At 36.7% G+C, this 12,962-nt stretch overlaps 1 protein-coding gene across 1 annotated transcript in view; it reads right to left on the reverse strand.

Moving 5' to 3' along the window:
* Positions 1-640: 640 nt before the first annotated feature.
* The window catches only part of pitpnc1a (phosphatidylinositol transfer protein cytoplasmic 1a), a 328,993-nt gene continuing 316,671 nt past the window's right edge, over positions 641-12,962 (reverse strand). Inside the window, exon 12 of the mRNA XM_063030617.1 lies at positions 641-6,001. Coding sequence (XP_062886687.1) covers positions 5,685-6,001 — 317 coding nt within the window. The 3' untranslated portion in view covers positions 641-5,684. The remainder of the gene's footprint in view (positions 6,002-12,962) is intronic.

Consider the following 12,962-nt stretch of genomic DNA (forward strand, 5'->3'; position numbering starts at 1 on the left):
AAAAAAATTCCCTCTCCCTCCCTTCTTATATCCTTTTTCTGCCTCTTACCTCTTCTCACATGCCTATAACCTTCCCCTGGGTCCCCTTCTTCTTCCCCTTCTCCTATGGTCAATCTTCCTCTCCTAACAGATTCCTTCGTCACCAGTCCTTTACTTTTCCTATTCACCTGGCTTCACCTCTCACCTTTGAGCTATCCTCCTTCCCTCTCCCCCCACCTTTTCATTCAGTGCTTTTCCCCTTCCTTTCCAGTCCAGAAGAATGGTTTCTGCCCAAACGTCGACAGTTTATTCATTTCCATAGATGCTGCCTGGCCAGCTGCGTTCCTCCAGCATTTTATATGTGTTGCTCTAAATACTTTGTTCCTTTGATTAAAATTAAGAATTATGTCTACCACTGCCCACTCCTTGGACATTATTGAATTGAATTGACTTTATTTCTTACGTCCTTCACATACATGAGGGCTAAAAATCTTTACGTTATGTCTCTATCTAAATGTGCAATCATAGTAATTTATAATAAATAGAACAGTCAATGTAACATACAACAGGAAATACACTCAATTCAGCAATCAGTCTGATGGTCTGGTGGAAGAAGCTTATTCTTCCCTCAGTCTTTTCTGACTTTCCTTAAAACCCAATTCTGACCAAAATTCTTCTTCACTTTCCCAATTTGTTTAGCTGATTCTTCCCTCCATAGCCATTTCATACAAAGAATTATAATTTCAGCCTTGAAGAGCTGCTTGCCACTTGTTATTTATGCATTGTGTAATGGTTGTTCTCATGGAGAAGAAAATGATAGCATTTTTCTACATAAGTCTAGTAAAGATAATCTTTCTAGTGAAGATAATACATAGTACAGATCAAGTAGGACGATTAGTACAATTACTCTACAGAAGCAATTAACCTTAATTCAGAGAGAAAAGTTTTTTATTTCTTTCAATGGTAATTCTGCTTAAAAGCTATGTGAAGTTTTTACTACATTTGGTTTATTATAACATGCTAGGTAACAAACTATTACAGTGGATCATCCTTCAACCCATCTAATAAGGTAAACCAGTCACCGAGTAACTTCATCCTTAAATTAACAAATCATCATAATATTTACATCATACTGTTTATACTCAGTACAGATCTATGCAAAACTGTTCAAAGTTTGCCAGGAGATGGACCTTCCATTTTGTAAACACAAGCATAATGGATTACGTGTCATTGAACATCTGAAGATAAGAGTTGCTTCAGGTCATTTTTTCCCGCATTCTTCTAAGGTCCACGTTATTAGCGTTCCACTAATGCTTTACTCTTTCTCACGTTTTGTTCTCATCCTCCTGAGGGTAGTGATTCTCCTCACGCAGTAGTTGTGCAACAATTTAGCTCAAGTGGCCACTGTTCATTGTTGAGCCTTAATATGTTCACAGGCTGTTCAACTGCAGCTCGGGGGGAACCACAAACTAGATCTTGACTCATTGGGTCTCTGCCTATATGCTATCAAATAGATTCAAAAGAGAAGGAGATCAGAATGATTTTAGCTTTCCTTAACACAAAGTGCTGAGGAAAACTGTAGCTTCCCAAGCAGTGACCCATCTGAGATCAGGATATCCGCCAATTGGATCAGCACCAGACCATTTTTTGCATTCTAATCTGTTGTGCTGAACTGCAATTTTTGGAAATAACTTCCTCAGTAGTTTAAAGTTCCAAGCATTGGATAAAAGATAATGCTTTACAGAAAGAGATTCCCCACAGTAAGATGAGTAAACTGCTAGGTCTACTGAACCAGAACATTATACAGAGGTTCTGCATATTCCAGTACTCAAAGAAATCCAGTTTGCATTTGGGATACGCGGGAATTGGTTTGTGGAAATATAGTCAATAAAAACACAACCTACACAGCTTGGGGCATTGAGGCAAACTGGACATAACATATTGAAAATGTTTCTTTTAACAATAGTTAGGAAAAATATTTTATTTCAGTCACTATTACCATACAATTTTAAATATTTATAACTGCAGTTCCCATTGTAAATGTATTGTTATGATATCTAAATAATCCTACTAATCTCAAATGTTTCCTTTATAGTATCAATCACAAAGTGTTAAGAAATATCTGCTTAAAAAGATGATTTTCATAAAATGCTTAACCAACTATTTTTGCAAATAGCTTTGATTTATTAAAAGCAAAAATGCTGGTAGGAATCCAAAATTTAAAAAAAAAACTCAAATGCAGGAAATGTTCAGCAGGTCAGGCATCATCAAAACAGAGTTAACATTTCAGACTGATGAAACGTCAGTAGAATGACACCTGACCCACTGAGCTTATCCATAGTTCATCTTTCGTCCTCAGATGTGGTAAACAATATTCTCCAGATAAGGTGAATGATCTTTTTCCAGGTCATGAGGGGTCTACCAAAGCAACTTTAGGTTATGTTTGATTAATTTTTGCAGTCTTTTGAATAGACTCTTGTGGTAGTCTGGTGAAGGGAGATTAAATGTGGACATAGATTACAATTTTATCAGTTGAACTCTGCTGCTATGAAGTTTCAGTGGAAAGGAGATACTTGCTATTATCTACCACTTTATCATGTACTCTCTGTGACCAGAAGTCTTCATACCTGTTACTACTTTTATATTAAATCTCTCTGGATCTACAAGTGTCTCAGTTAGTTTGTTCGCTTATCTCAGACTGTGATTTAAAGCTGTAACAATTATGGGGTTGTGACAATTAGTAGGAATCACTTCAACTTCCCCACTTAATCAAAACCAGTGGGAAGTATACAAGTTTGGATTTGTGTCTGTGATCAAATGGTTCATGGTCAGGGGTCCTGTGTACAAAGGCCACTTTGAACAAGTTATATTTTGTAATTTATAGTAATTTCTATGTCTTTGCACTGTACTGCTGCTGCAAAACAATAAATTTCATGACATACAATTTAGTGACTCTGATTCTGACTTATGTTTGTAGAACCGTATCCACTTGAAGAATTTCCTCTTCTGGAAATAAGACGTGAGACTTAAAATGAAAAAAAACTGAAAAAGGAATCTTGTACACACAAGAGATTCCGCAGATGCTTAAATCCAGAGTAACTCAAACACAAAATGCTGAAGGAACTCAGCAGATCAGGCAGCATCTATGGAAAGGAATAAAGAGTTGATATTTTGGGCTGAGACCCTGCATCAGGACTGGAAAGGAAGGGGGAATAGAGAGGGAATCATTCTAGCTTCTTTCCCCTTTCTTTCTAGTCCTGATAAAGATTCTTGGGCTGAAACATTAACTGTTTATTCTCCTCCACAAATGCTGTCTGACCTGCTGAGTTCCTCCAGCACTTTATGTATGTTACATATCAGTTTAATTTTACTATCAGTTTAATTGTGTTTAAATATGCATAACAAAGTACTTTCACTGCTATATTTACTCACGTAGATCTGATCTGCTGAATTCCTCCAGAATTTTGTGTGTGTTATTAAAGAAATCTTGTTGCTTATGAATAGTTGAACAGTGGTGAGTGCTGAAGATAACTACAAACTTCAGTGCCAGTATTACAAAACAGCAGCCCTACAAATGAAAATGGCTTCAAACAGGCACCCAGTGCAGGTAGAATGTGACACCTTTGTTATATTTTATTATAGTATAAATAATCATGAACTGAGTTCTTTTGCCAAATTGGTGTCAATGGTAAAAAAAAGAACAAATCCCCTATCTTTAAAAATATGAGATTGTATGTGGAATTGGTTGCAGGGTAAAATCTTATAAGTTCTGAAGACAAAGGTTTTAATAAGAGCAGCCAACAAGCTTTTATGATTGTCTGGACCAAGCAAACAGACTTGATCCATGGCAGTAACATACAATGCATGATTAAAGACATCTCGAGGCACTAAGAGAAATTCTGAATGAACATGCCTTCACTTCTGCACGTCGAGTTTGTCCATTCTCTAGTTTGGTATCACCGTGAATGCTGTGTACTCTGTTGAGTTTTCAAATGGCCATTGTCAATGCTGTGTTAAACAGAGCTAATTAAATATTCAATTATCAAAGGGGAAATAATTAGATAACAGAGAAATAAATTAGCTAACTCTTAACTTTATAGATATTTAAATGACTGAAAACCATTAGTACAGTAGAGGGAGTTGCATTCAATTTACACATTAATGAAAATGTGTTTTGGTGAGAATATTAACATCAGCATACATCAAATGATTTAATTAAAGTTTTGCTTTGATATTCAAAGCATTTTTATGTCTTTTGTTTAGCACAGAGATGTTAACTATTATTTAGTAGTCTTGGTTCCTTCCTTCTTTTCCAAAACGGCAAAATAGGTGTATAGCCAAAATAATTATTACATATACTGTTTTAAAATTTGTTCTCAAATAAAATGAGAGTTGTGGAGATACTGAGAATAAACTCCATCTTAGCACACATACACATCATGGTACTTGTAACTGTATGTGCTTTTCTATTGTTTTAAAATTAATACGCCTGAAACTTTTACGCAATTTTCTCACTATAGCCAGGAATGTTTTATCCAAAGACCTGCTCTTTGTATGGCACAACATAAAACAAAATTTTTGACTAACATTTTTGAGCCTTGCTCTGTCATCAGGAGGCACAAGTTAGGCTGAGTTTTCTTCGCCCAAGCACAATAACATCAAGTTTTGACTGGCTTATCAGAAACTCTGGAAAGAGTCTGATGCCACTACAGCACTGAGAGAAATATACTTACTCAGAGATTTATAACTCTATTTTTGGAAACTGGAAGGTGTCTTGGTAATCAAATGATGCATTTAAAATAACAACCAAAAAAAAAGGTATAATTAAGCAAATATTTTTGACAATGAATTTTTACAGGAGGAATGCTCTGCTTGAAAGAGCAACAGTAGGGAACTGGAAAGGAAAAAAATGTGCACATTATGGGAAAGTGAGGGAAACTGGGAATAAAAGCTCAGCTCTTTCAAAGAACCAGCACAAATTATATGGATTTAATGGCCTGATTCTCCGCTATATCATTTTATGGGTCTATTCCATAGTCTATCACTGGTGAATTGTGCTGAGCACTGCCGAAGGACATCATGAATCCTGACCTGAAACAAAAGCCAACAAATTCTGATTGTTTTGGAACTCTATACATCTGCTTAGGTCCTCCTGACGTTGGATAAATAACACCTGTCCCAAGTCATTAAAGCACATCTATAGCTATGCAGGAGGTAACAAATTACTCCTGAGTTCAATCAGCGGGCTCAGGAAACAAGTTTAAATTTTACTGCTCTGAGACGTGTATGTGAATGTGTGTAACACATTGGGATAAATCTCATCTGCCAGCAGCACCTCCTGGAAAATCACAGTGTTCTGAGATTTGGCTCCCTTGGCTATCAATGCTAGGAAAATGATGGGCAAGGCAGCTGTGAATTTTTAATATACATTGGCAGCAGTCAGGTTTACTTGTCATCAACACTTGGAAACAGTATTCACTCCCTATAATGATATTCCCTGTGGGGAGAAGCTTTACTCCATTTTAAGAAAGAAAAAAATTGTAGACATGGAGCACAATGTTTCCTTTGCAATTTACACTCAAGGGACCCAAAGAAACAGGCAATTAGCATGCGAGTTTGACATTAAGGAGGAAAACAAGTGACAGATAAAGAAGAATATTATCTAATACTGAGATCTGAAAGTAGACCCTCCAAGAGGCAAAATGTTAGTTATGCTTGGGATCAGAAGGCTCGCCACAAGCATCGACATTGGATGTTGTAGAAAAGCTGCATTGTTCCTGAGGATCTGGAAGGGTAAGAGTTTCTGGAGCAGACTTTTTCCGAGGACGATCCTTGGGAATTGCCAGAAATTCTGGAGCTTCTGAAGCAAGAGGTGTGGTTGGAGCACTGGATGGTCCACTGCGGGCTAACAAAGGCATAACGATATTGCTGATAGTAATCGCAGGAGGAATAACTCCAATTTTTTTGTTGGTGGCTTCCTGAGTTGCTCGTTCAAATTCTCGGACTTCATTCATTGTCATGTCTTTCAATTGAAAACCAAAAGAGAAAGAGTATCAGTACAAATTTTAATGGGTCTTGCGGAACTAATTCTAGCTCACTACATGCTCATAAAGTATGTGGTCATCTTTAAACTACTCATTGCTCACATTAACGGCTTATAAAAAAAAGACATGTTAAAGTCTTGAATTTTTTTTTCAAGTTTTACTTAAACAATTGGAGAAAGAACTTTTAAAAAACTTTTTTTTGGTTTACATCATGATGCTAAACAATATATTTTAAATCAAACATGCATCCCCCTTGAACAATATGGCCTTTGAAATACAAATATTCTGGATCGATGATTGACCAACTACTTGAGAAGGTGTTGCAGAATACATTAGATTAGGGGACTTCAGAGGAGAAAACCTGGATTTGTAAAAAAATGTCAGTAGGAATGGACAATTTTCAATATGTCAGTATTATAATTACAGTTTACTCGAGAAACCGTAAGTTGCTTCTTCTTGTTAGTTTTGTGACATTGCCCAGTTCTTCCAATGATGATGAAAACAAGGAAACATCCCTCATGTCAAACAAAAATTAAAAAAAAGCATACACAATTCCCAAAATGTTTCATGGTGCAGTGAGTTGGCATAAATGTGTTATATCATTAAAAACGCTTCAGATTTGCTCCCACAGTTTTTCCTCTTAGCAGAATTTTGATATTGCTGTGAGAATATTGATTGAATGTATGCAAAATTCAACAGAAAACTGTGAATGAAACACTTTCTGTCTATAAACACATATCTGTACCTCTTTAGAAAGGCAATATCCCAAAAAAACTTGATGAATGCACATGAAACTTTGCTTGGCCACAACATGTATCAAGGTCACAGTTCACTTACCATTGGTCATCTGCCCAGTTTATGACAGTGTGTAGAACTCTCAGAATTGTTTTCCTATCATGAGCAACTTACTTATTGTAAGAAAATGCCATGATTTACACTTTGTAGTCTATTTGAACAGGACTTATTCTCATGTTTAAAGTCATATTTCTTGTACAATGTGTTTAATTCATAAACTAATTGTTACTCACACCACAAACACCAGTACTGGACTGACTGATGCTTTATTTGCCATTTACGCCGGGACATTAAAACGAAATCAGTGGAAACACAGGGCAATGGAGCAGCATCATTTAACTGCTTAACAGTTCTGTTCCTGCCGAAAGGCAGCTCTTGCATTTTGAAACACTATAGGAAGATTTGCAATTTTCTAACCTTAGCTACAACCACTTGTACCTTATATGGAAGATCTAATCTGTCTTTTCAGAATCACAGAATTCTAACAGTATGGAAGGACTTTATTCATCCTGTGGGCTTCACACCTGCTCTATGGAAGAGCAGTCCAACTAGTGCCACTCCTGCCCTCTCCGTGGATGCGCACACTCGCTGAACACACTTCTGATTCTTTTGCCAATTGTTTTACGTCTCTAATTCTTGGTTCTTCTGCCACTGGAAACAATTTTTCTTGATCAGCTTTGCTAATGCACTTCATGACATTAAGTAACTTTACCAGGTCCCCTTGCAACCTCCTGTGTTCTAAGGACAACAATCCCAGCTTCCCCACCTCATCAACAAAACTAAAATTCCTTCATCCTCGGAATAACCAGTAAATCTTGTTCTCGCCAAATCTTTTATGTCTTTCCTTATAAGTGGCACCCAGAATTAGACACAAAGGTTCATTGTGACTTCCTTGTCTTTGTACTCTGTGCTGTTTTCTAAAGCCTGGAATCCTACAAGCTTTCAGAACCTTTTTTGCCATTTTCAACAAACTATGCATGGTTATTCCCAGAATTTTCTGTTCTTTCTTCTCTTTTAGAATTGTTCCCTTTTCATTATCTTGCCTTTTCTCATTCTTCTGACTGAAATGTAACATTTTGACTTCTTGGTACTAAATTTCATCAGTCACATAACTGCCCATTCTACCAACCTGCAAATATCTTTTTGAAATATAATACTCCACTTGTCATAGTTCATCTCTCCAAGTTTCTCTCATTTACAAATGTTGTTGTAGTCCAAGTTGTTCAAGTCCAAGTCATTAATATATATTAACAATTAGTTCATTTGCTTTTGTTCTTTGATTCCTTACAATTTGGCCTTGGTGATAAATGGATTTGAGAAATTGTTAAGTTTGATTTTTCTGTGTCTACTAAGGATACTGAAACTCTCACTTGTACATATTTTCAGTCACTAAAGAACAGATCAAGATCAGCACAATCACTTCCTTTTCAACATTTGCTTGATTGTTTTTGTTTTATTTTAGAGATACAGCACAGTAACAGGCTCTTCCAGCCGAAACAGCCTGCACCCCAATTACACCCATGTGACCAGTTAACCTACCACCTTTTTTTGGAATTCTTTGGAAACAATTCTTTGGAATTGGGGAATAAACCAGAGTACTCAGAGGAAATCCACGTGGTCACAGAGAGAATGTACAGACAGTGGTGGAATTTAACTGGGATCAATTTTAGTTTTAATGATGCAGTGATTTTCAATAGTGGAGCATAACTTAATACTTCTTTGTTTATCAGACGCTGGAGAAGAAAAGTTACAACGATGACCCAATGACTCAGAATCAGACATTAACTCTGGCAAATGCTGAACTGTAAAATTCTGCCATAATTTCAGATAGCATCATCTTGCAGCTGTAATACATGTACTGGTCTCCATGTGACTTGACATAAAGAACCTTGAAATATTTAACATAATTCAGCTGGCTGCAAACTGTTGAAACTGGATCAGCTGGACCATATTATATTCTGCAGATATTTAGTTGACACTGGAGACAAGCGAATTAAAAGTGGGTCATGTCAAGGGTATCATAAAATTAATCACTCACACTATTAAGGTGCAAATACCAACTCTGTTGTCTATATAATCAGTTTGGTACCACACTGTTGCTTCTCCAGTGGTATTGTGTGTATGGTGTAGTGCCTAAACAGGGTACAATCTGTGGAAAAAGAAGTAGAGTTACCTTTTCAAGTTGAAGAGCCTTTCCCAGTTTAGGTGAAGGTTCTTGGACCTCAAACGTGAACCCATTTTCTCTTTCCACAGATACTTTATGATCTGCTGAGTGTTTTTTTTAAAGTATTTTCTGTTTTTATTTCAGATTTTCAGCATCTGCAACTTTTTGATTTTCCCACATGATTGACCTTCCTTGTTTGATCCTGACCTCCACTTATTACTACTCCTTGATGTTGAAGTCAGGTAGAGAAGAACAAGGCTTGGCAATGACTCCCTCAAGTGAGTAGTCTGTTGCATTCTATTACATGGCTTGTATACAAAGCTCTTTGAAGGTTGGCATAACTCACCATAGTACGAGTCATTGTATCTGGGACAGGAAGTAGATGTCCATCTGGACTCAGTTTGGGATATAAGGGAATAGTAAGTTTCAAGACATGGATAAATGGTGAAATGGGTAAGCATTGACAGTACAGCGCCTGATGAAAACAAAAACATTGCTCCTACAAAATCCCCCCTATGTGAGATGTCTCATTCAATTATGCTGAATCTAATATTGTCATTGAGCTTTACAAATTATATTAATATCTTTAATTCCCAAAGAAGAGGAGGTTTGTTTAAAATGTACTTCATCAAAAGTGTAACATACGCTTGTGTTGCCATCACTCTGTATTTCATCTGTTGAAGGAGAATTTGTGGAAGGCTGATCAAACCAAACTTTTATGTTCATTTGTTCATGCATATTTTTCTCATAATTCCGCACGTCATCCATAGTCATATCTGTAAAAAGTTCAAGATGTTTTCTTTGCATTTTTTTTTATTGAGGACATTAAACTCAAAGGCATGTAGTGGCTTCTGGGAAGAAAGCGTTAAAATAAAGCGCCATTTGAGGTGGAGACATGGAAGGTTCCAGAAGCAGCAGGGCACTAGCTTTATCGACACCCAGTCATAAAGTTAGTTTGGCCAGTTGGAAAGAAATGTGCAAGGTAGGGAAAAAAATGCTAGGAGCAAAAGGATTGCTGTAAGGAGAATAAAGGAAAAGAGTGGAGTTTTTGTAAAGTGCAATTGGGAGGAAATGTGAAGGCTTAAGGCAGAAGGATCTTCAAGAAAGTTGCTTCTAGAAGATCATCAGAAGACCTGCTACAAGACCTCTAAATAAAGCAACATTTTAGACTTTATTACTTAACATTCTATGGCAAAACTTAAGAAGCTCCCACTTACATGAATGTCAATCAATTACTCAGAAACTTAATACTAAAACAAGAACTAACTAACTGTTTCATACATTTTATTAACAGGTAATCCCTTAATATAAATACAAATCCATATAATGATGGAACTGATATCTAAAAGATGCATAAAGGTGGTCTTCATACACAGGTGACCTTGAACAGATTTCACAGCAGCTTTACTGCAGTTCCTACCTGCAATACCTCACACAGTAAAGAGTAGAACTGCATTAGTCAGCAAGAGTGAAAATTGCTGATTAGTAAACACAAAGAGCATAGACTTAAGAAGCACAGTCATTCAGAAAGCTCAACTCAGGACAATGTCATATATTTACATAAATACTGTATTTCAAGTAATGTTGCTTCTAGAAGATTTTACCAACAATGCATAAACTATACAGAATAGCATAAGCATGGCATGATTTGTTTGAGTTTTCAAGATCATGGTTGTGTAGTTGTAAAGACAGTATAGTTCCCAACAAGTAAGCTTTAAGTTGTAGAGGAAGAAGGTAAAGGCAGGTAAGACCTGTGGCAGGATGGAGACTAGGAGGAACTAAATGGCACACTATTCAATTTGACACACCAAATGATGCACCGTCCTCACTATTTTTTCTTTCATTTTCACTGCTTATTTACTTTTTTTTAAACATATACAGTATTTCTTAATGTACAGTATGGTGCAAAAGTCTTAGGCACATGTAAAAACACATATAAAATGAAGATACTTCCAAAAATAATGAAATGAAAAGTATCTAAATATTAAAAAAACTATAAAGAGCAGTAAATAATAAAAAAAAAGTAAATCAAAACAATATTTGGTGTGACCACCCTTTGTCTTTAAACCTGCATCAATTTTCTTTGATACACTGTTGTGCAGTTTTATGAGGAAATTAGCTGGTAGGTTGTTCCAAACATCTCGGAGAACTTGCCACAGTTCTGAAAACTTTGCTGTCTCGGTTGCTTCCGTCTCTCCAGGTAATCTCAGGCAGCCTCGATGATGTTGAGATCAGGGCGTTGTGGAGGCCATATCATCTGTTGCAGAACTCCTTGTTCTTCTTTTCACTGGAGATAGTTCTTTATGACCTTGGCCGTGTGTTTGAGATCATTGTCCTGCTGCAGAATGAAGTTGGGACCAATCAGCCACCTCCCTGATGGTATTGCATGAATGATGAGAATCTGCTTGTACTCTCATCATTGTAGATTCCATTATTTCTGACCAGATCACCAACCCCGTTTACAGGAATGTGGCCCCAAACCTGCAGGGAACCTCCACTGTACTTTGCTGCAGACACTCATCCACGTAATGCTCTCCAGCTCTCCTGCAGACAAACTGCTTCCTGCTTGAGCCAAAAATTTCAAATTTTGACTTGCCAGTTTCAAGCACCCCAGTCCTTGTGTTTTTGTGCATAGGTGAGTCTCTTGGTTTTAGTTCCACTTCACAAAAATGACTTTTTGGCAGCAATTTTTCCATGAAGATCACTCTGACAAGACTTCTCCAGATTGTAGAAGGGTATACTTGGGTTACAGTGTTTTCTGAGAGTTCAGAGCTGATAGCAATGGTGGACTTCCGTTTTAAAGGATGTCAATTTGACGCACCTCTTATCTGCTGCACTCAAACTTGCCTGTTTCTTTGTGCTTCCTCAGAAAAGCTTGGATAGTACATCTTGAAACCCCTGTTTGTCATGAAACTTCTGATTGAGAGAGACCTTGCTGATGCAGGATGATCACCTTGTGTCCTGTTGCCATGCTCACTGTTGTTATGGTGTAAGAGTTGATGATTTGAAAGTTAAACTTATCACATCTGTCACATCCTCACCTTCTAGTTTGATTGTCCTTTGTCCAGTGTGATTTCTTCTACACCCGTTTCTGTTTCAGTTAATCAGTTTAGTTCATTCAATTAATCATGTCATTGATCATCAGCATCCTCTGTGTTATCTTTGTTTAATCATACACTGGTCTACATACGTACAAAGAAATCAAGTTTTTATTTGAAAAGGAGTCAATTACTTAATATGTTACTTTTGTTAACAAAAAACAAAAACTTCTCTCTAGCCTTTAATTTTTAGAAAAATTAATGCTCTTTTTTATTGATACACTAATGCAGAAGGAAAAAATAAACATCTAAAACAAAATTTTTATCAAAAATCTAGCATCTAAGACTTTCGCATAGTACTGTAATTTATATTACTTTTTATGTCCAGTGGATTCCAGTTAATTGTGCCTTTGGTTAATTGGGGCTCCCCCTTATTTGGGACAACTCTTAAAGGACCAAGACTAATCAAAAATAGTCATGATTCCCTTCATTCATTTGGGACACTATACCATTTAAGTGGAGACTGTTGCCAAACAGTTTCTAACTAGGATCAATTGCGAGCAGTTGTTTGGCCGTTAGAAACCACACCGTGCTTAGAGCGAATAGTTTTTAAATAGCATCGGTTATGTGTGTTTGTGTTCAAAAACAGTGATTTTTGTGGCTGATAGTTGCTGAGAAATAAGCAGTAAGACGATTCAGAACTATTTTGCACACTGGGGTTTTAAGTACTCAGGCTTGGAGATGTCAGAAATAGATGGGAGTGAAAATGAAACGATTTCACTACTTCAACAAATTAGGGCCTACGAAGAATTTGAAGGGATGACCATACAGACTGAGTTTATTACCTTGGCATTGGTGTTAGATGGACTTTGAATGCATGTTGTGAAGGAAAAGAATAAGAGAGAAACATCTTATATTGATCTGGAACAATTTCCAAAGCCC

Source organism: Mobula hypostoma, chromosome 22 (genome assembly GCF_963921235.1).
Source record: "Mobula hypostoma chromosome 22, sMobHyp1.1, whole genome shotgun sequence".
Classification (NCBI taxonomy): Eukaryota; Metazoa; Chordata; class Chondrichthyes; order Myliobatiformes; family Myliobatidae; genus Mobula; species Mobula hypostoma.